The sequence below is a fragment of the Lissotriton helveticus genome, chromosome 3_1, assembly GCF_964261635.1.
Source record: "Lissotriton helveticus chromosome 3_1, aLisHel1.1, whole genome shotgun sequence".
NCBI lineage: Eukaryota > Metazoa > Chordata > Amphibia > Caudata > Salamandridae > Lissotriton > Lissotriton helveticus.
The window spans coordinates 152,209,384-152,231,058 of NC_136061.1; the positions used below are offsets into that span (position 1 = coordinate 152,209,384).

Consider the following 21,675-nt stretch of genomic DNA (forward strand, 5'->3'; position numbering starts at 1 on the left):
TTCTCTTCCTCCTTCTGTGTTCCTCTCTGTCTCTTGTTCTGGGTCAAAGTCTCATAATGCAAAATAAGTAAGCCTTGCTCGCCAAAAATGGATGCCTGTGCTCAGCACCGCCCAACACAAATTAAGCACTGTTTAGAATGTTATTCAAGCTCATAAAGTGCCATAATTAATAACTCTCTATAGGTTCCACTCCACGTTTGTATATTATGTCCACAGTTAAGGATTATTTAGAGGTACCACTCACATTTGTAAATAAATTATGGTTTTGTTTTGCATTAGTGAATAGATATCATTAACTCAACGTTTGCAAGAATTTGCTGTTGAACCTGCTACTGACAACAGTAGTGTCTCCAGGGAGAGGATGTGTCCTAATGGCTAGAGTGGGCGATCTCGAAGCCGGGGACCCGGTTTCTAGTCTCAGCTGGGAAATTCAACATCCTGTGATCCGGGCAAATCTTTTAATCTCCCTGTGCCTAACAAAAAAGGAATGAGTCCATTTGTAAGGTAACTGGTGCTCATGTAAAGTGCTCTGATACCTACGGTTGGGGTTTGTGCTATATAAAACTAAAATAAGAAACAAAATAAGACGTAGTTCAAGCCTGTATTTACACACCAGAAAGGGTGGATTGTTTGGTATCAGCTGTGGCGTTACCAACATCATAAGCCAAAATGACACCTAGGATAGATAGTCTTGAAACTCACTAGGCAAATACATGGGTTCAAGGACAAGGGAGCTCTTAGGTGCTGGGGCCAAAAAAGTCTGTCAGTGTTAAGTTGTGCTCTTGATCATCAGAACCCTGTTGAGGTGATATAAGTCCAAACCCCATATTTAAAGGTTAATCACAAAGGCCCTACATAGGAGACTGGTAGGGTATGTGGTGTTTCGGGGCATGAGGTTACTAATTCAGAATACACCAGGGCCAATGAAGTTTTGATAAAACAAGGTGTGCCACAATTGAGACCCTGATAAAGTGCAATAGTAGGGAAGTGGGATTTCAATGCATCTCTCTCAATTGTTCTACACTAACCATTAACCCAAATCTTACAAGCATTCTTCGCCTCACCTACGCTTGCCCTTTACTTGTCTGTTGATGCAGAATTGTCTGTTTCGATCTATGTAAGTCCAGGAGCATAGTGAATTTTCTGACACACTGAAATGCCTTTTGGCTGCATAAGAGGGCCTCAAGAATGCCGAAGAGACAAGCCTTCCATGTTTATACAAACTCAAGTAACCATGGATCTATGGATAACTTTATTATTTTTTAATTGTATCATGCTGCTCATCTTGAAGGCCACGGTGTATACCCAAAATATGTCGATTCGACAGAAGTCCTTGTTTTGGGCTGAATGGATTTAGAAACACCTAGCCTTCAATTCATTGGCTTTTGTGTGTCGTAAATTATGCAGCTCAATGGCTCTTTCTATTCCAATCATACACATTTAATTCACGGTGTATCCACGCTCTAGCCCATCCTCCATGAAAATGCTTGAAAATGTAGGGTGCAACTTAAATTTGGCAATAAGGAACTCTGGAAGGATTCCCAGTAAAAGAGAAGATGTGTCCTAACGGCAAGAGCGGTTGATCTCGAAGTTGGGGAACTGGGTTAGAGTCTGGCAGGGACGCTCAACATCCTGTGATTCTGGGCAAATCATTTAACCTGCGCGGCGCAGAGGGAGAGACGTTTTACGTGAGGCGACAGCTTACATCGCAAGCAAGAGTGCTAATAGGAAGCTGTTCTCACTCCCTGCCACTTCGGGTTTAAGAATTAAATAAACTCGGTTCCTCTTCAAATGTGAGGGACTCTATGAAAGGTGACATCCCCTTTTCTTCTGGATTTATAGAAGGGAGGGTGAGCACCCAGGGGTCACAGTGGTGAGAGTCCTGAGGAAAGTTGGGGTATTGTCATTTGCCGGCTGAAACATGTCGACACTTATGCAGAGTACAGGGGTTGGAGTCTCATTATTAGCTCTCCAACCCAGCATCCACATTTTTCATTTTCATTTTAATTCTGAACAGGGTACCTAATTTTAAAACTGTAATCAGGACTCCCTGAGACCAGTTTTATATCAGTTTTTCTGCACAAATACTCACCCTTGATTTGGCACTGTATGTTGTATTGTCTTCCCCTCCCTATTGATCCACCGCCAGCGTTGGGCAGGCGCGGAGGTGTATTAGCAGCCCTATGATGAAGCATGACACAGCTTGCTGTGTGTGAGGGCAGTTTTAAAATGTTGGTGCATTTCCCACTTCACTCACCCACCAACATGTAGTATCATTATTATCCCTCTTCTTTTTGTTATTTAAATCATTTAACCTTCCTGTGCCTAAGAAAAGGGAAAGTGTCCATCTGCAACGCAACTAGTGCTCAGGTAGAGTTACCTGATAACTTCGGGTCGAGTTCGGTTATATAAAACTCAACAAAAAAAAAGCTTTTGAGCAGTTAGGTTTAACTTGTACTGAAAATCCTGCCCATGTTCGGATGGTGATTTTACACTACTGAGAGAATCAGGAGTCATTTTTAGTTTTCCCCAATGGGCATAGATGGTATTTCTGTTTAAATGCAGTAAGTCTGTCTATGGAATGCTACTGATTGCTTATGTCAGTCAGTCAAAATTTACTTTATTTGGTTTATCACAACCATAAAGCATATACGTACAAAGATGCAATTTAAGATAGCAACAGTTAAAAGTACATTTCGTTAAAAAATGTTTTCTCATTATTTAATTAAACACTTTAACCCAGACCTTATCTGTGGTCTGTTTCTACTTTTTGAAGCTGGGTCTCTAAAAAGATCATGAATTTTACCCCGCGGCATATTCGGATGTTTGAACCTGCTCCCATCCAGCTGGTCACAGCTTGCCTGCAGGTACGAATCTGTAGCATGTTAAAAATTGGTTTCAGTAAAATTTTCCTCTTTTCTTTGGAGGACTCGCATGTACACAGGAGGTGGCACAGGGTCTCACTGTGATAATTACATAGTCTACATCTTAATTCCTGATGTGTGTCCTTCCATGATGGGATCAAGTCTTTGGAGAAATGGTCGCCCATTCTGAGGGCCATAAATTTTGTTTTTAAAGATAGCCGGAAATGCGCCGTGAGGTAGGGCTGAGGTTTTAATCGTTTGTACGAGTTTAAAATGGTCCATGCATGTCGCCGTTTGGCCAGAGTCTTTTTATCTTCTACCAAAGATAGTGCTTTTGCATTTAACTTGCAAATCTTTTTAAAGGATGTTTTTTCCGGTGGATTTTTCCAGATCTCCTCTATTTTGAGAGTTTCTAATGATGCTCACAGATCATTACCCCATGAGTTGGATTCCTGTTGGTCATATTGTTTTTTAATTTCTTGCCAGCATAAGTTATTTAAAGATCCTATTTCCGCCGATCTCAAATTCCAGCACCATTTCACTAGGGCTGCTTTCCTTTGGTATATTTGATTTTGCAACCCAAATTCCAGCCTTATTTGGGCCGGGGCTCCTTTGTATAAGTGAAACACAGCTTTGTATATTTTTGTCTGGAGGGTATTTAAAATGGCTGCTTCCTTCCCATGCCATATTTCCAATCCATATGAAAGGGATGGTAAGACTTGGGCTGCCATTACTTTTAGCAGGTGGTCGTAAGATGGACATTGCAGTTTCTTTTGGAGAACTTTATACGCAAAGCTCAGTGATTGTGCTTTAGCAGCAATAATTCTTTTTTGGTCTGAAAGGGACATGTTTTTACTTATTGTAACCCCCAAATATTTGTAAGCGGTTGTTTCCTCGATGTGTTTGCCTTTTGTGTGCCACTTGAAAGGTCTTCTGCTGGTTTTGCTTATGTCACTCTCTCTCTTAATTGATCAGAAACCAGACACTTTGCTCGATTTTTTTCTTTTTTTCAGTTTTGCATAGTTTATACAGCACCCATTGATTCTTAGTATTTTGATTTCATTCATACTGATTGTTACATCATTTGTGGTGGCTATCAATGATAGCACTTTCAATTGGGAAAAAAAACAGCTGGATCCTTCCCAGGCCTCAACCCCGTCCGTGCTTATGACGGAACCACTCCGTCACGAGCCACGGACGCGCTGTGCTGGTGACTGAGTGATTCCGTCACGGCGCCGCCGCCCCATACACGCTGCAGGAATTCCGTGCCTGCGCGGCCGTTCTAATGAGCGGGCGGGACCGTGATTGAACCACTCCGTCACAAGCAGAGCACGCCCGTGGCTCGTGACGGAGTGGTTCCGACATGAGCATGGCAGCGCCGAGCGGCCCCGCCTCCCCCCCAGCGCCGCGGCGGAATTACCGCCGCGGCCAAGGGGTCAAAGGGAACATCCAGTGAATAATACCACAATACCTCAAAACCCAAGCAGACCTCTCCAGACAAAGGAACATTCCAAAATGGCTACTGTTGCAGTTTGTTAGAAATGCCAGATTGTTTACTTCATTTGATATTACCTATGTTTCTCTGTTTTTTCTGTGTGTTATTTTAATGTTGCTTTTTGATCATTAAAATTAAAAGAGCTCAATGTAACCTTTGCCCTTTATTCATTTTCAGAACTTCCATCGTCCGAACACTTGAGCGTGGCAGATGCAACATGGCTGGCCCTGAACGTTGTCTCTGGGGGAGGGAGTTTTTCGAGCTCTCAACCAATCGGGGTGACGAAGATTGCCAAATCAGTGATCGCACCACTGGCAGACCAGAACATCTCAGTATTTATGCTCTCCACCTACCAGACAGACTTTATTTTGGTAAGTAGAAACTGTATACGGAGCACCCTCTTCAACGACCCACCACAAATGTAGTTTTTATAACCAGATCCAAAAGAAAATTGTTGGTAACAAATTAGTCTTAGCTTAAATGTGTAAAGCACAGCAGAAATGACTATAATTCAGAAAAGAGGAACAGATTGATAATCTTCAAAGACGTATAGGTGAAGTAAGAACACAGCACCAATCACATTTTGATATAGTCCTTTTTGTGAGGAGAGATGGGGAATTTGCTTAGTAACATACGTGGTATTTGCTTTGTAACAGAGCAGTTAAAGTATGTCTGAACCCAATGGCAGAAAAAAAACAATGTAAGCTGGATTCTGTGTTCTGGTGCATTATGGAAAGCACAATTATCCACCTCAAAACCAAATCTCTGTCTTCAAATAAAAACAACTTACTGTTAGCACAACTTAGAGCCACTTAGGACGGCCCTCTATGGTACAGCTGTGAAAATAAAAGTACTTCTTTGTCATAAATATAAGAAATGGGCTATATTTGTTGGATTTGTTTAAGACTAGTTAGTGAAATTGGTTGGTATGCACTTTGTGAGGGTTCCATGTTAGTAAACCAGGGAGAAAGTGCTGCGGTGTCAGGCACTCTTAGCCCCTTCGAAAAAGGTTTCCCCAGCCACACGCAAGTGTGTCCCCAGAGTTGCTGTCCAGTGTTTCCAGAAAACATTCCTCCAATTTCAAGGTTACTGCTGCCATCAAGTCCAGGAGTTATTTCTTTGGGTGGATTAAGTCTCACTGACACACAGAACTTGCAGGAGGCACTGCAGAAAGATATGGCTGAGCAAGAGTAGAAGGTCAGAGAGTTTGAAAGGGAAAAGTTGTGATAAGCTCACCAAGAACAAACGGAAAAGAGGAAGGAGAGACAAGAGGAAATGGCCATAGAAGAGAAAAAAAGATGAGGGGAAGATAGGAGGAAATGCAGGAAAAAGGAGAGAATTGGAGTGAGAGAGACGGAGGATAGTTTAAAAAAAAAGGGAAAAGATCAGGACGGCAGCAGAGAACCGCTAAATCTGGGTAAGGCAATTCCACTTCCAAATCTGTAGGAGTACCTGCAAAGGTTCCAGAAGAGCCTGTGCACATGATTCTGAAATGCTGTTGTCCTCTAGAATGTCAACTACTTTGAAGACCCAATGACAGTAAGTTGAACAGTGCCCTGGAGAATTAATTGGAACAAAAAACATTGGCTGTGGCTCTATAGATTTTAAAGAAACATTTACTAAAGAAGATTTTGAGAATCAACACGTAATGGTTACTATTTGGGAATTGACAAGAATGACTGATTTTGAGTGCTTCCCGATTTAATCTTACTAACCTAATCGTTATAAGGCAGAAGCCCAAATCAAGCAAAAATACATTCAAAAGCCAAGGGTGGTCTTTCTTTTCTCTACCACTCCCACTATGAATTATGCCATTGTATTCCTAGGTGGTTTATGTGTGTGAGTGTCATCTGGTCCCATGGTGGAACTGTTAAACCCAACATTTCTTGGAAACATGGAGGTACTGGTGAGGGTGCCAGTGTGGGTGACATGCTGTTCAGTGTAGTTACTAATAGTGCAAGCAGACACAATTGTAGGCATAATTAGTAAAGTAACCAAAGGTGACCCTTGCTAGAATCAAGTTCACTTTACTTCTGCACTCAGTGAAGCGGTTGGAGAGTGGTGCTGGCTGTATGACAGTCTCGCTGATCAGAAGTACCCCGCCACTGGCAACATTGAGTGATGATGTCTTCTCTTTCAGATACGTGAGCGGGACCTGCCCTTTGTGATGCACACTCTTGCAGCCGAGTTTACCATCCTGAGAGTAGTGAATGGGGAGACTGTGGCAGCTGACAATTTTGGTGTAACAAATGGATTTGCAAAGTCTAAACTTGGTAAGTTTATTTGAGCATTCTTACTAGTCTCTTGCAAATATCACAGGGGTGATAGCAGACAACATCCTAGGGTATTATATCAATATACCTATGAGGCTGGTACTGGGTGCTTCCATTCCTAACATATGGCAACAATACACCACCTAGTAGTGGAACCTCAGAGTATCTTTCTTTTTGTTAATTGTCCTCCGCATACCTAACCAGCTTTTCATCGTACCGAAAATACAACAGCCTTTGACTTGTTTTTGTTTTATTTTTTCCATTATGGTAATTTATGCAGTTTTGTGTTTATCTGCGTGTTTTTTTTCCTGTGAAGTTTTATCTTGTAAATGCTCTTCTGTCCCCACTACCCTTTGGTTTGGTCTGCAACACATGTCTGGTTTTAATAGCTGGAAGAGCAGTCTGATCCAATTGTCCGAGCCCATGTCCACAGGACATATACCCAAAGTATGAGGAGTCGATACCTGACCATCTTCAGCCAGGTCTGGTTGCTGATTACTGAATTTGTTTTCACAGATAAGATGTATTTGGATAAATGCTTCACTAAAGTCTGAAAAATATCTTGACATGCTGGCGATCCACTGTGGATCCACTGTGGAGCAGGACAGTGTGCTACCAATGTGGCGAGAAATCCAACACACAGTTAACAGACCATTTAAGGGCACTTGTTGGTGATGCTCCGTTTATATGCATTTCAGGATCACTTTCCCACAATGATGTCTCTGAAGGTGCATAGGTTTTCAGTCGTTTCTGTCCACCATGTTCCTGGTGCCACTGCGGTCCAGTCACTCCCAAGGTTGACAAGATTTAATTTGTATCCCAACTTCTCTAATTCCCTTTCTTGGGGTAAAATCCTTCGTAAGGCATTTATCTCTTTCAACACAGCAAGAAATTAAGAGAGAAAGAGACGAGGAGCAGCAGCACACATAGATGATGCCTTTACAAAAAACATCAAAGTTACATAATACAGCCATCCAGGTGTGCCCGAAGCTTCTTGGAGGAACACGAACACTGTGGATCATGACTTTGTTATCCTCAGCTGGCATGATGGCTCAGTGAATTAAGTGCTCGCCCTTGACCTGTGTCCTGAGCTGTATTCAAATCTTACCAAAGCCAACTTATTGTATAGAAATGGAAAATGCTGTGGCACAACGCGCTAAAAAGTTATTCTTTCTTTGGTAATATTCCCAGGTTTCCTTTCAAATGTTCTTATTTTTATGGAGCAGAATCACCGACCAACTACAAGGCAAAAAGATGCCATACAAATTTTATACAAAATGCCATTTGATATTGCCATAGTCCTGTACAATTAGACAATTCCATAGTTAATCGATCTATTAAACAACGGTAATGCTGAGATACATTGTAGCAATGTGCCGATTTAAGTGTCCTCCTCTCAAATTGCTTTAAACAAACAATGGTGTTAACATTTATGCAGTACAGTTAAACTAACAGCCGTCAAATAAGTGCCAATGTGCCAAAATAAGCCCCCACTGCCTTTGACAAATATTTCATCCCTTCAAGAATAACCTGGAAAGTGTTTTTTCCAATCATAGTACTGGCAATTGGATCTAAAGGCAGGATGCTCGGATCCTCTCTAAAGCCTGCATACTCCTGTAACATGTACATGCATCCTTTCCCTTAGGGTGTGGCTTTAAAGCAAACAAAAAAAAAATCTAAATAACCCACCTTACAGTAGCACGAAAATTGAGAAGCTCCACTATCTTCGAGTATCCCTCTTGGAGCCACCAGTGGTGCTGTAACCAAGATGGGGTCATACTCTTCTAGTGTGTCCATAAACCAGCATGAGGCTTTGAATCTTTAAAAAAAACACACGTCTTGCATCCACCTCCTCAAATCTTTTCGTCCTGAGCCTTTTGTTAACCACTCATGAAATGATGGAACCCTGGATGATTTCCAGTTCTGTAAAATAAATGAACGATCAATTAAAGAGGCAATTGAGATAAACATCTGTCCCCTCTAGCTAATATCTAAACCCCACTCTTCCTGACAAACCCAAATAGTGCCACAGTCACCTCTGTGTTTATAGCATCTGGAGGCCAAGACTGAGAGATGCAAAACCTTTTGCCAAAACTGTTCCAACAGCTGACAAGTAAAAAAAGTATGTAGCCAGCCTTCCTTCCCCTTTTCTGACATAGGAAGCACCCATTCTCTACCGCCGGATACGTTCTGTAGAGGGCGGCAGGAGTATAGTAAGCCATCCAACGAGATAGGAAGGACATCCTCCTAAAATGTGCTGCCCATATAGCCTACTAATGTAATAGAGTGCCAGTCCGCCTCCTAAAGAGTGCATTGTGTGGAAAGGCTGATTGTTCCTAAAACAACTTCGTACCCAACGCCTGCCCCCCTAGTCACTACTTATATTTACTATCCCTGCAAGTCTGGAATTCACAAAGACATTTGCTTGTGCTCCTTGATACAAATTTTGCAGCATAGGAACGAATAGGGCATGAACGCTAAACCTTTCCAGGCCAAAAAAAGAGTGTGTCCCAATTAACCGGGTCGAATGCTTTCCCTGCATCGACGATTATTACTACTGCACAAGTCTGGTTAACAGTAAAGTAGTCCAGTGCAAGTATTAAGAAACCCGTATTCGCTGACATCACCTGACCAGCCACCAACCCCGTCTGATCATTATGTATTAAAGTATGGGCTACTGAGGTAATACATATGGTACATGCTTTGATTAAACACTTATAGTCCGAGTTCAATACGCTATTTGGTCAGTAGGAATCAACATCCTTTTGGTTTTTATCCTTCTTTAAAAAGCAAACAACTGTGGACTCCTTAAAGGAAAAAGGATCGCCCCCCACCTTCAACCACAAAATTGAATACCTCTATCAAAAAGGGTATAAGTTCACTTGCGAATACTTAAAAAAAGAAATGCAACCAGAAATCGATCATTGCCACATGGCTTCCCACTAGGCATTGTGGCGAGAGCTTCCTGAACCTTTGTCCCTAACACAATAGAGGCCAGTCTTTCAGCCTATGAAGTTACAGGCTGTGGAAGCCTGATGGATTGAAAATATTCAATTATACTGCCTGCAAGATCATACATATACTTTTATAGAGAGCCTTATCATGCTGCAGGAAAACTAGCTCCCCAGTATCTGGCTTCTGTAACTGAGTATCAAACGGATCATTGTGCTTAACCCGCATTGACCATGCAAGAAATTTCCCGAGCATCTGGCTTTCCTCATATACCCACTGCTGAAAGGCCCTCGAGCTATTGATTTCTCCATGATAAAGAATTCCCTCAAATCCCGCTTTGCTTTACTCAAATGGCTCTCTATGTGAGAGTAACATCCCTGAGACCTACTCTTCACCTGAAGAGCAACATTGGTTGATCATTGAAGCTCAGCTATACACTTTACCTGTAATTTCGATTGATGCGCCTTATAAGCAATGATCCGCCCCTGGACTGAGCCTTAAAGGATTCCCAAACCAAGAACAATTAGCTGTTCCCCTATACGGAGTAAAACAATCTCGGATGAACGTTCTCATCTCTTCCAGCCATTCTTGGTTAGTAAGAAGATTCCTATTCAGCTGCCACCTGGTGGGCCATTCCCCTCTGATTGTATCAAACTCAAGTACAATGATAGCCAGGGAATGAACGGACAATGAGTATGCCCATATATCTGAGCAACCCATTTTAGCGAATAGGAAATTAAAAAATAGTCAATACGGGAAGCTGAAGGAAAGCGGTATGAGAAGCAGGTATCTTGTGACAGACCAGAATCCTCACTACGTTAAGGATCAAGTAGTTGAAAATCTTGCTACAGTGCATCCACCTCTTTTTTTGTTCGGGGCTTCAATTGTTTTTTTAATTGTTATTCGATGTATCTCTCTCTTGCCACGTCCTGGATGAAATTAAAACCCCCCCTTAGATTAGCGGACCAACTGCTCCAAAAGCAATATTATAAATCTGTCTTAGTTAATCAGGTTCATCGAAAACTGGGGTATAATAATTGACCAGGTTCAAGGGATTATGTAGTAAATGCTTCTGAGACTCTAATGCAGTGCAATAAGTTTATTGCGCAGTATAACAGCAAGACATCTTCACAAGGAGCTGGCCAGGCACAAACTGACTCTACCTAGAATCCCAGGAAGAGTTCAGAGCCATACATTCTGGAACACAATGAGGTAAGGGAATAATGGAAACAGAGATAGGAATAATGTACAACACATCTTCTCTCGTTGAAGCAAAAATAACTAGAATTTTTTAGGAAAAGAAATTATTATCAATAGCAGAAAGAAATGAAAGCAATTAAATTGCCTACTTGTAACATAAAAATGTATCATAAAATAGGGAACACATCTCGGTTCATCAGCAAAACATATCAATCACAACAGTAATCATTTAGATACAAGGGCGGTCTACGAGACCGTGGACATCTTGAGGGTGGCTGAGAGAATTCATTCGTTGAAGAAGGAACAGACTGGTTTGAAACCCCGCTACTGGATTGAACATCAGGAGCATCACCACCACCATCTCTCCTATTCAACCCTCCCACAGAACTGGAGGAAGAGGGGACATGAGAAGGTATGAACATGTAACCAGAGGAATCACTACTACAATGTTGAAGCTGAGGAGGAACAGAACTAGAAATCTGAGAACTGGCAGCAGAAGAAGTTTTCTGATATAGAGCCACTCTCCTCAAATTCCATTTCTCTCCATTGGAAAGTATTACATAGTGAGGGTAAACCATCTTCACAGAAAAGGGACCTCTAAATTTAGATAAGCCCCCTGAAACCCTACCAGACTTTATTTTTACAAGATCACCCTTAGAAATCTTATTAGAAACTGGCTTCGCCAACTTACTGGCAGAAATGGTCCCAGACGTAAGTGTACTTCTTGTTAAGTCTGATTGAGAAACTAAATCTCTAAGCCAAGAGGGAGTCAATTTTGTGCTGGGAACCCTGCCCCTCATAATCTCAAAGGGAGACTTGTTCTGAGAACCATGAAGAGTAGTGCAATAAGCATAAACCATTTCACGAACCATACCAGAAACCGAGGAACCTTTAGAAACTGCCATTTGGATGGTTCCTTTGACTAATCTGTTTAAGCGCTCACATAGGCCATTCCCTTGGGGATTGTATAGGGACGTTCTGTGGTGAGAGATGCCAGAAACTGCTAGAAATGAGCGCATCTCATGAGAAACTAACTGTGTCCCGTTGTCAGTAATGATGACATTTGGAAAACCTTCCATGAAAAACAAAGACCTCAAATATCTTATGGTCGTATCAGTAGTGATGTCTTTCAAAAATTCTACCGATAACCACTTTGAAAAACAATCCACTACAACAATGGCAAACCTCTGAGACACAGGTAGCTCATTCATTGGACCTATGAAGTCCAGACAAATAGTATGCCACGGTTCTTCAGGAAATTTTAACTCCCCAACTTGAGACCCCACAGAAATTTTCAATCTCTTCTCACCTACTTTACAGGTAGGACAATCTTCAACCCAGGAAGATATAGCTAAGTCCATACCGGGCCACCAAAAGTTCAACTTGAGTCTTTGCTGCGTTAATGTCTGACCCAAATGCCCCTCATGTGCTATAGCAATTAGTTTAGATCTTAAATCAGCAGGAGGAACACATTTGTCTCCACGCATTATGACATTATCCTCATATAGAGATAATTCATCAATAATCTTTAAGAAAGGACGAACAGAAACATGAACACAGCTTTCTCTCCGTGAACCCAATTTGATTAGTTGAATAACTTCTTGCATAACACAATCCTTAGACATAGCTTCCAACCAATCCATACGCGAAAAAGAACTTGCACTAAGTGAAATAACGTCATTAATCCATGCAATATTTTCCTCAGTACCCTCAAGACTGAACATCTCACTGGACTGAGACTTAGTTGGTATCGCCAACCTAGACAAACAATCAGCTTGAACGTTTTTCCAACCCTGTATGTGAGAGATATCGAAGTGATATTCTTGGAGTTTGGAAGCTAATCTCGCCAACCTTGGGGAACTACAAGCTGCACCACCAGGGGAGAGTATTCTAATAAGTGGCTTATGGTCGGTTTTAAGGTTGAAACGTGTGCCCCACAAATAGGTGCGAAAATGGTGTGTACCCCATGCGGCAGCCAAAGCTTCTTTCTCGATGACCGAGTAATTCTGTTCACATTGAGAAAGAGTGCGGGAAGCAAAAGCAACGGGCCTCTCACCATCTTTATGTGACTGCATCAGAACAGCGCCAAGACCACAAGCACTCGCATCAACCAACAAAGTGGAGATTTTCTTAGTATCAAAAGGCGTCAGCACCCTTGCACTGCAAATGGCGTCTTTGATGTTGTTAAAGCACATCTCCAGTTCATGTCCCCATACAAACTTGCAACCCTTTTTGAGCAAGGCTCTCAATGGTAGTGTCTTCTCTGAAAAATTTTCTACAAATTTAGAATAGTATTCAATCAATCCCATGAAGGAACGTAACTGGTCCTTATCAGTAGGACAAGGAGCAGAACGTATAGCCTCTAAGAGATCTTTTTTTGGCTTCACCCCACTAGCGGATATCTCATGGCCCAGATATTCAATGTTCTGAACGAGAAAGGAACACTTCTCCTTCCGCAAGGTAAGTCTGGTGTTCCAAATTCTATGTAGAATATTCTTCAGGACATGATTGTGTTCAGCAACAGATTCACCAAATATCAAGATGTCGTCTTGAAAGAATACTACATTTTTTAACCCCTTCAAGATCTCAGTGACTAATCTTTGGAACACACTCGCCGCCGATATTAAACCAAAAGGGAAGGCGAGTGAATTGGAAAATACCATCTGGAGTGATAAAGGCGGTGAGATGTTTCGAAGATTCGTGAAGCTTAACCTGATGGTAGGCACTCTTCAGGTCCAGTTTTGAGAAGAATTTCGCCCCCTGGAGAGTAGACACCATCTCTGAAATATTAGGTAAGGGGAAGGTGTCTGCAACCACGCATTTATTCAAAGCCCTGAGGTCCACACAGAACCTAAGTTTGCCATCAGCTTTTTTAGAGATAACCACCGGGGAAACCCAGGCTGATGCTTCTGTTGGTTCTATGACTCCAGACTGAAGCATTTCCTCTATCAACGTACTAACATCCTCACGGATGGAAATGGGAATCCTTCTGACACGGTGTTGTATGAGTAAGCTATTCTTCTTCAGCTTGATGAGGTGAGAGTAACCTCTCAACTCACCAAGTTCAGCTTTGAACACCGAACTAAATTCATCAAGAATGGATTCGATAGAGTCATCATCCACCACCATGATCTGATTCTTGGCACGTGGATTGATTACAATGTACAAATCGTATTGATGAATCCAACCGAGGATGGGAGGACCATCAATAGAAAGGTACACTTTCCCCCAGGTAGATCTCTTCTCAAAGCAGATGTCAGATTCAAAGAAACCGAGAATTTCTATCTTCTGGCCATTGAAACCTTTAGGTGATATGTCACTCTTTTTCAAGTTCATCCCTTCCCAGAAGGTGTCAAAGATAACTCTGGGAATAAATGGTATGACGTGACCCTGTGTCTACCATTAATGACACTTCATGAGAGTCAATCTTGAATATAGCCTTTGGTCTGTTTTGTCTGGGATCCTCTCCAACGACATCGATCTCATCTACCACTAAAAGTCTCTCAGCTTCACTCTCACATAGGTAATCTTCAACAGTGGCAACCCTTTGTTTAGGTTTTGCTTTGCACATCTTCGAGAAGTGTCCCACTCTGCCACACTTGAGGCACTCTTTGTTTGCTGCAAAGCAAAATTTAGCATCTGAAGAATGACTACTGCTTCCGCATCTATTGCATGGTTTGTTGGTAGCGAAGCTTTTCTTTTGTGGAAACTTCGGTTTATACTTTACTACAGCAATGCTGTCATTTCCACAATGTTCACATTCAGCAAGACTTTTCCTATCAGAGACCACCGATACTTCTTGTTGAGGGCTCACTTTGTGTAAATCAAGAACTTTCATACACTTGCTAGATTCCTCAATGACTTTTGCTAAGTCAATGGCATCTTTCAGTGAGGGATTCTTTGCTGCCCATAGTCTCTCCTGAATTTTCTTATTAGAACATTGTACAATAAGTTGATCTCTAATGAGTTCGTCGGTCATGACACCGAATTTACATTTAATAGACAACTCTCTGAGTCGAGCCACAAAATCATCTATGGACTCAGATTCTTTTTGTTTCTGAGTGTAAAATTTGTAACGGTTCATAACCAGATTCTCCTCCTTCGAGAATCTAACTTCCAATCTTGCTACAGCTTCTTTGAACTCATCATCTATATCTTGCCCATTAGCTCTTAAAGCTATAGGTAAAAATCTGAAGACTCTCTGCCCTTCTTTGCCAAGCGTGCTCAAAAGAATGGCCTTTTTCCTTTTTGCTGAGAATTCTTGACCATCTAGTGCTTCAAGATAGTTGTCGAACATAATATACCAATCTTCCCATGGTATCTCTGGTGTGCCTGGTTCAGGTAAAAATTGCGGTGGTAAAGTAACTAGGATTTGTTGTGACATGTTTATTAATTCCAGTTAGTTATAGTCAGAGATAACAATTATAAAAATTAATATGAATGAGGTATATAAATAAGTATTTGTTCACAAGTATAAACTTCCTTTATGACATACCTCTATTTGTATTTTGCACATGGGAAGATATTGTTCTGATCAACTGTTTGTAACTTGTGGAGGAAATTTCAGGCTTCACGATCGATTCACGATGAAAAACGGTAAACACGGTTTATAATGAAGTAAAAACACATTAAAATGGCCGCCGCTTTAGTTTGAGGCTTGGAGCGCATTGAAACGAGGCTTGGAACGCATGGATGTTTAGCGCGAATCTTCCTTTGTTTGCGCGCATGCGTGCAATGTCTGAGTTGTTTCTCCGTAGGCCTCAACCAATGCGGTGACGTCAATCACTATGCGTCTAGCAACAGCATCGGTTGTAGATGCGCTCGTGCAAGGATCGAAGATTTTACTCACAGTTCCTGAATGATCGTCCTGAAATTATCACACGCTGACAGAGGGCAAAAACGAAGCTGCGCGCGTCGGGTTCTTTTCCTTATGAAGATTCGTCTGCTATCCAGTTGGCACTATTCCAATAATGATCGAAATCTTTATGGACGCCGAAGATCACCAGAGGCATTCCTGACCAGCTACAAATCGTCGCCAACATTGTAGTAAATGCTTCTGAGACTCTAATGCAGTGCAATAAGTTTATTGCGCAGTATAACAGCAAGACATCTTCACAAGGAGCTGGCCAGGCACAAACTGACTCTACCTAGAATCCCAGGAAGAGTTCAGAGCCATACATTCTGGAACACAATGAGGTAAGGGAATAATGGAAACAGAGATAGGAATAATGTACAACAGATTACCATTCATACTAACTTTCAACAAAATCAACCTTCCCTGGAGATCTCTAAACACGTGGGAAACCACCCACTCCAGCCCTCTGCCTAAATACACTGCTACTCCTCTCACTGTCAGACTAGCCGAAGCAAAATACACTTTTGAATAAATCTTCAGAATAAACCGTTCTGAAGAATTACTTTTCAAATGGTTCTCCTGCAAAAATATTTCTAAAGTGAAAGAAGTTGGCCAACTACTCAGCCCCCGTAAATCCGCTTATTTGACATGGCACTAATATTGCACGAAATACATTTTGCTTCAGTATCAATTACACTAATAGCCTTTTATCCCCAAAAATAAGATTCCTGCATACTATATTGCTTGAACTTCAAGATTAATGCTGCTTCTGCCCAGTTTTACAACGCGTGCTTCCCTCCACACCCTACTCCCACCCCACCCCAGATCCACCAATTGACACCCTACGTGGCCCAAAAAAACCCAGACCACTGCACGAGGGAAATCACCCACATTATCCCTCTCGCCACTCCAACCCACACAGTGTCCAATGGTATTTCATTCAAAAGACACTGCACCTACCCTCCGCTGCCTCCAGTGACCCTGTCCAGCGAGAACCCTTAGGTCCTGCACTTTCTTAGGCTCCCAACAGAACGTCTTTTCTGGCAGCATCTTTATCCACAGCCTCATTAGCCGTCCTCCTCCTTGATAGCTGCATATACCTCATTCATATCAAAAGGGTCTCAAGCTTCTAGCACATCACATCCTCTGACAACATCATGTAGATCATTGGCCTGGCCCAACATTCAGCATGACAGCATAGACGCATATCATGATTATAATCCATTAGAGATCTTTTGCAGGAGCTACTGAGCCTCTGTTAAGCTAGTAAACATATGAAACTACCCTTTGACCAAGACCTTTCACTTAGATTTTTGTCCAATAGTAGCGTGAGCACCCTCAGCATGTGTCCTGAGTTGTAGGTAATCTGTTCAAATCTTGCCAAAGCCAACTTATTGTTTACAAATGGAAAATGCTGTGGCACAAAGCGCTAAACAAGTTATTATTGTTATTAATTATTTTGTAATATTCCCAATTACATTACCAGTGCATTTTCTAACCTTGAATAACAAATCACTAGTCACTAAACTTCAGAATGTCTCTATTGCTGCACCTTGTGCAGCACAAATGACCAGTACGACACTCATGCAGGTACGGTCTGAGCTGCTCTTCAGTTTCATGTATGTACCCAGCTCAGGTCTGACTGCTCTTGGTTTGTTATCTTATCTCAGTGCTCTTCCATAGATATTGACGAGCCAGATAACGCCGTAGAAGGTGGCTGCCATCCCACAAGATGATCTGTTTTGTCACCACCTTAGTTGATGAGGCCATTGATACGAAGAATTAATCCTTTTCACAATTCCTGGACAACATTTTCTTATATTTCATCAACTTGCACATGGGGGCTACTGGTCTAGATCTGCTGCATATCTGTAAAATGATGTCTCTAGTAATATCTGTAAAATGATGTCCTTAGTAAATACTGAGCAATAAACACAAAGTTTTAATGTTCCAAAGATTATGCTTCCTGTGCCTTCACACATGGACCACCCCAGTGCAAAGTGGTCACTAACAATCTCAAGAGGTCAGCACCATCATCAGAAGCCAAAGGTACTTACTGTCCCCCTAGGAGTCTACAAGACAATGAATCCTGGAGTAGATATATATAAGGATAAGAAGGAGCACCAGAAATCCTATTGACAGTCCAACACTTTATTGATTAGTCACCGTCAAAGGACCCCCATCCATCAGAGAGCCTCTGCTGCTCTCACCTGCTCCCAACCATCAACTAGACTGAATCCAAACATTCCTTGTGCATAGCAACCAACGAGAACATGCTTAACATTCTTAGAATATCCGCACCATACCAAATGTAAGGCTCTTGTTCTGAAAACCTACAAAGGTATTCCATTATTGGTGGGAGTGGACAGCTACGCCTGTCATCAGGATGCAACTGGCTTAACTGAAGACCTGATTAGTAGTCTAGAATGGGCAGAAAGAAATAAGTGGCCTCCAATTTATTGACTACTTCATCCCCACCAGAAATGGAATGTTTAAACTTTGAAAGATGAGTGTTATAACAATGAAATGTCCTATTGTTAGGTCAGAGATTTTCTAATATGAAGCAGCGTCAACTCCCAGCAGTATGTCTCCAGGTTAGTCAAGAATTAGGCTCCCCTTGTGTGCGCTGTTCTGGTTGGTGAAGTTCATTTATGCATTCCTAGTGATTCGAGCATCATTCAGAATGTTAACTTGGGTACACCATGTCTTTTTCCTGAACATCCCCCCTGTGGCCATGAACTGCTTTCTCACCTTCCTCAGGAGCCTTGTTTCCTACCCTAGGAGACTACTACTAGTTCAGGAGATGACTGGTGATGTCGGTGCCCAATGTGTGGAGGTGAACAGAAACATCCCAGGTGGTTATCCGCAAACCACCTTTGCAACATTTTTCTCATTTTTATTAAAGGGTTTAATCCTAAATTAAGGCGTGGAAAACAAACAAATGCATTACAAATAATTGATTTTTAGGACTTTCACAGCCCTTTCACAAATAGCCTCCATGTTATTTTGTCTTAGCTACACAGTTATCTTTGTATTGTGTGTAAGCTGTTTTCAAATCGAGAAAGCTCAATTTAGGTTGAAGAAACTAATTCATTGAAAGTTTTGCGTGATTTCTGACCACAGTGTTTGCTCAACTAAAAATAAACACGTTTCAGAAAGGTTCTCAAATCACAAAGTTAACTTAATGAAACAAACTATGAGCAAACACTCTGACACAAAAATGTTGAAAGTAGCAATACACGGATTAAAGTAGTCAGAACACTTTGTGTAGTTTTCTCCCAAACAATATTTTCATTTATTTGTAAAGTTTTATAAAGCGCAAACAAGACCAACAGGGGTATCATAGCGCTGTAAAAAAGTTATCACTAGCAAGGGTACAAACATAATGCAAGTAAGTGAAGTTACAACCTGGGGAAAACATTCAAGTTAAAGAGTAGGGGGTATCAACGGTGCCTGGAACACGCAGAGTAAAACATAATACAATAGAAAGAACCAAGAAGTGCAATACAAATCAGGGAATTTTAACAAAACAAAAAAAAAACAAGAGCGAGATCATCAGTTAATGCAGTTAAGGATTAACCAACACAGGCGCATGATCTTAGGAATCGGGAGTTAATGTTCGTTCACTAGTAGTCGTTTTACTAGTTTTTTAAAGGAAGTAGTGGAAGGATTGGATCTGATCTCGGATGGCAAGGCGTTCCTGAGTCTTGAAGCAAGACCGGTGAAAGCACGGTTATAAGATCAAAACATGACAGTGTTTATATTTATATGTTTGAGTTTTCCCAGGTTGTTTTTCACATATTAGGCTGTCTAGTGATAGGTCCTTTTTATTTTTTCAACTTTTTTTTATTTCTGTCTTTTGGTCTGTATACTATGGAACATTTTGTGTGAATTTCATTCTATTCACACTATATTGTTGTTTGTATAAGCACAAACATGTTTACTCACTTGCGTACCACCCTATTACGTGGCCCATAAATGCACAAGGCTTTCCAAGGCTAAGCGAACACTCAGAAGTATCGCTTGGTGGATGTCGACATAGTGACACTTGCCTGGCCTAGATATACTGACCAAACGTACTTTGTGTTTGTTTTCTAGTTCAAAGACCTGTGATCCATCCCCTCTCCAGCCCCAGCAACATGTTCTGTGTCACTAGCCTGGATCCAGACACCCTCCCTGCAGTCGCCACGCTCCTAATGGACGTCATGTTTTACTCCAATGGGTATGTTCCAGCTGTGTGAAATTTGGTGTGTTACAGTGTTGAGTGTTACTGAGCTTCAGGAAGTAGGATCTGGAACCAAGATTAATGAAAACCCAGGTCAGACTGATTGGATTTGTGATGGTGATCATTTTGCACAAAACTTTGCAATACTTGGTGTTTGAGTGAGCGAGGATATTTCAAATGTATGGCAGATAGTTCAATGGAGAAACTGTGGCTCTGACATCCACCATTGACTTGTGCTGTGGCTTTGTTAGCTGCCGGACCAGCTTTAAATAGGGGTGAGGGGAACGCTGCCTGTCGGCTTCAGTCCACCCGAGGCATTCTGCTACATGCACTCATCAATAGTTTTCATATTCACAAATAATCAAGGTTTGCTGCCCATTGTAGGCACAGGAATTGCCGGATATCTTGGACTTGTGTGTGTTTTTGTAGTAACTGGCTCTCACCACAAGGAGCAATCCATTTGTGGTTGCTTGGAAAGCCACTTTCAGGCTATCAGGTTCTGTCCCACTCCAAGACCCACAGCGGCATCTATCGTCAACCCACCATCCTTTAGAAGATGTAAGGAGTGGAATGGGGTGCACACTGCCTGCCGACATCATTCTACCCAATGTATTCAGGTGGATGCTCCTGTCATAGTCTTCATTCTCACAAATGAGCAAGTGTTTGCCACCCACTGTTGCACCAACATTTTTGGATTTTCTTGGCAAGTGTTTCCCCCTAGTTGGCACTCATTGGCAAAGAGAAATTGGTTTGTTTGGGGTGCTTGGTGAGCCAATTTAAGTTTGCAGGTGCATCCCTGGCTTTCGTCAACCCAAAATCCTTTAGGACAGTGTGGCCTGCGAGTAACCTAAAGCGACTGTTCTCATGCGCTGCATTTACTATTACGTATCTTGGTAAGAATGTGTGCTGGTGTGCCAGCAGAGTGCTCCCCTCCAGCCTTTGATTAGGTCCTGCTTGTAGTTTCTGGCTGATGATCCCCTGTGGACCTGCCGCATATGAGGGGTGCTTTACATGGAAAGACTTGAAGCAGCATTTCTAAGCACCCCTCAATAACTCTGTTGATAAAGGGCAGTAATCTAGTAACACATGCCCAAAGGTGTGCAGCACTGGAGGCAACCAGAATGGGAAACACTTAACCTGCGAGTAAACTAAAGTGACTATTATCATGCGCTGCACTTACCATAAAGCATCTGGGAGAAACCATGTAGTGGGCTGCCATATACCAGCATGCTCCACACCCGCCTTTGCCCGGCTAAAGGTTCTTTATTGAGCTGTGCAAGGACAGAAGAAAGTGGATAGGTCTAACCCAAGCTTTGTCAAATGTCCTAACACTAAATAATGAAATCTTGTATTTCTGTATTCAATCCTTGCCTGCTTCTGCTGACAATGCAGACAGGAATGTTAGTTAGTACTGAAAGCTACTTAGTGAAAAGTTTACCCGATTCTTCTCAGTCCTTAGACCAGTAACAAAGATCACTGAAGAAGCACAGTCCTGGTTGTTACCGAGATAACTTGGAATCACAGCTAATCTGGGTGATATTCGAGATGATATCTATTTGAAAATCCCCTCCACCCCCTCCAATAATGTTATGATATCCGATGAAGTGTGTTTGGGCTGTCTGTATGCCATGCCAAAGGAGAAAGGTGTCAGAAACTGACTCTTTGTACATTATGTCCTTAAAACGTTGCTATAAGCTACATAGTAAACTATACATTTGCTTGGCATTAGTTAAAAGTTGAGCTGGTAGTACATTTATTTATCTACCGAATGTCTTGTGGACAGTCGGCTGTATCTGGGTTCAAGTCCTGTC

The 21,675-nt window shown here is 41.8% G+C and overlaps 1 protein-coding gene across 1 annotated transcript in view; it reads left to right on the forward strand.

The window, feature by feature from the left end:
* The window catches only part of CASTOR2 (cytosolic arginine sensor for mTORC1 subunit 2), a 422,141-nt gene that overhangs the window by 340,071 nt on the left and 60,395 nt on the right, over positions 1–21,675 (forward strand). The window contains exons 3-5 of the mRNA XM_078679416.1: positions 4,537–4,730; positions 6,500–6,632; positions 19,738–19,861. Coding sequence (XP_078535542.1) covers positions 4,537–4,730; positions 6,500–6,632; positions 19,738–19,861 — 451 coding nt within the window. The remainder of the gene's footprint in view (positions 1–4,536; positions 4,731–6,499; positions 6,633–19,737; positions 19,862–21,675) is intronic.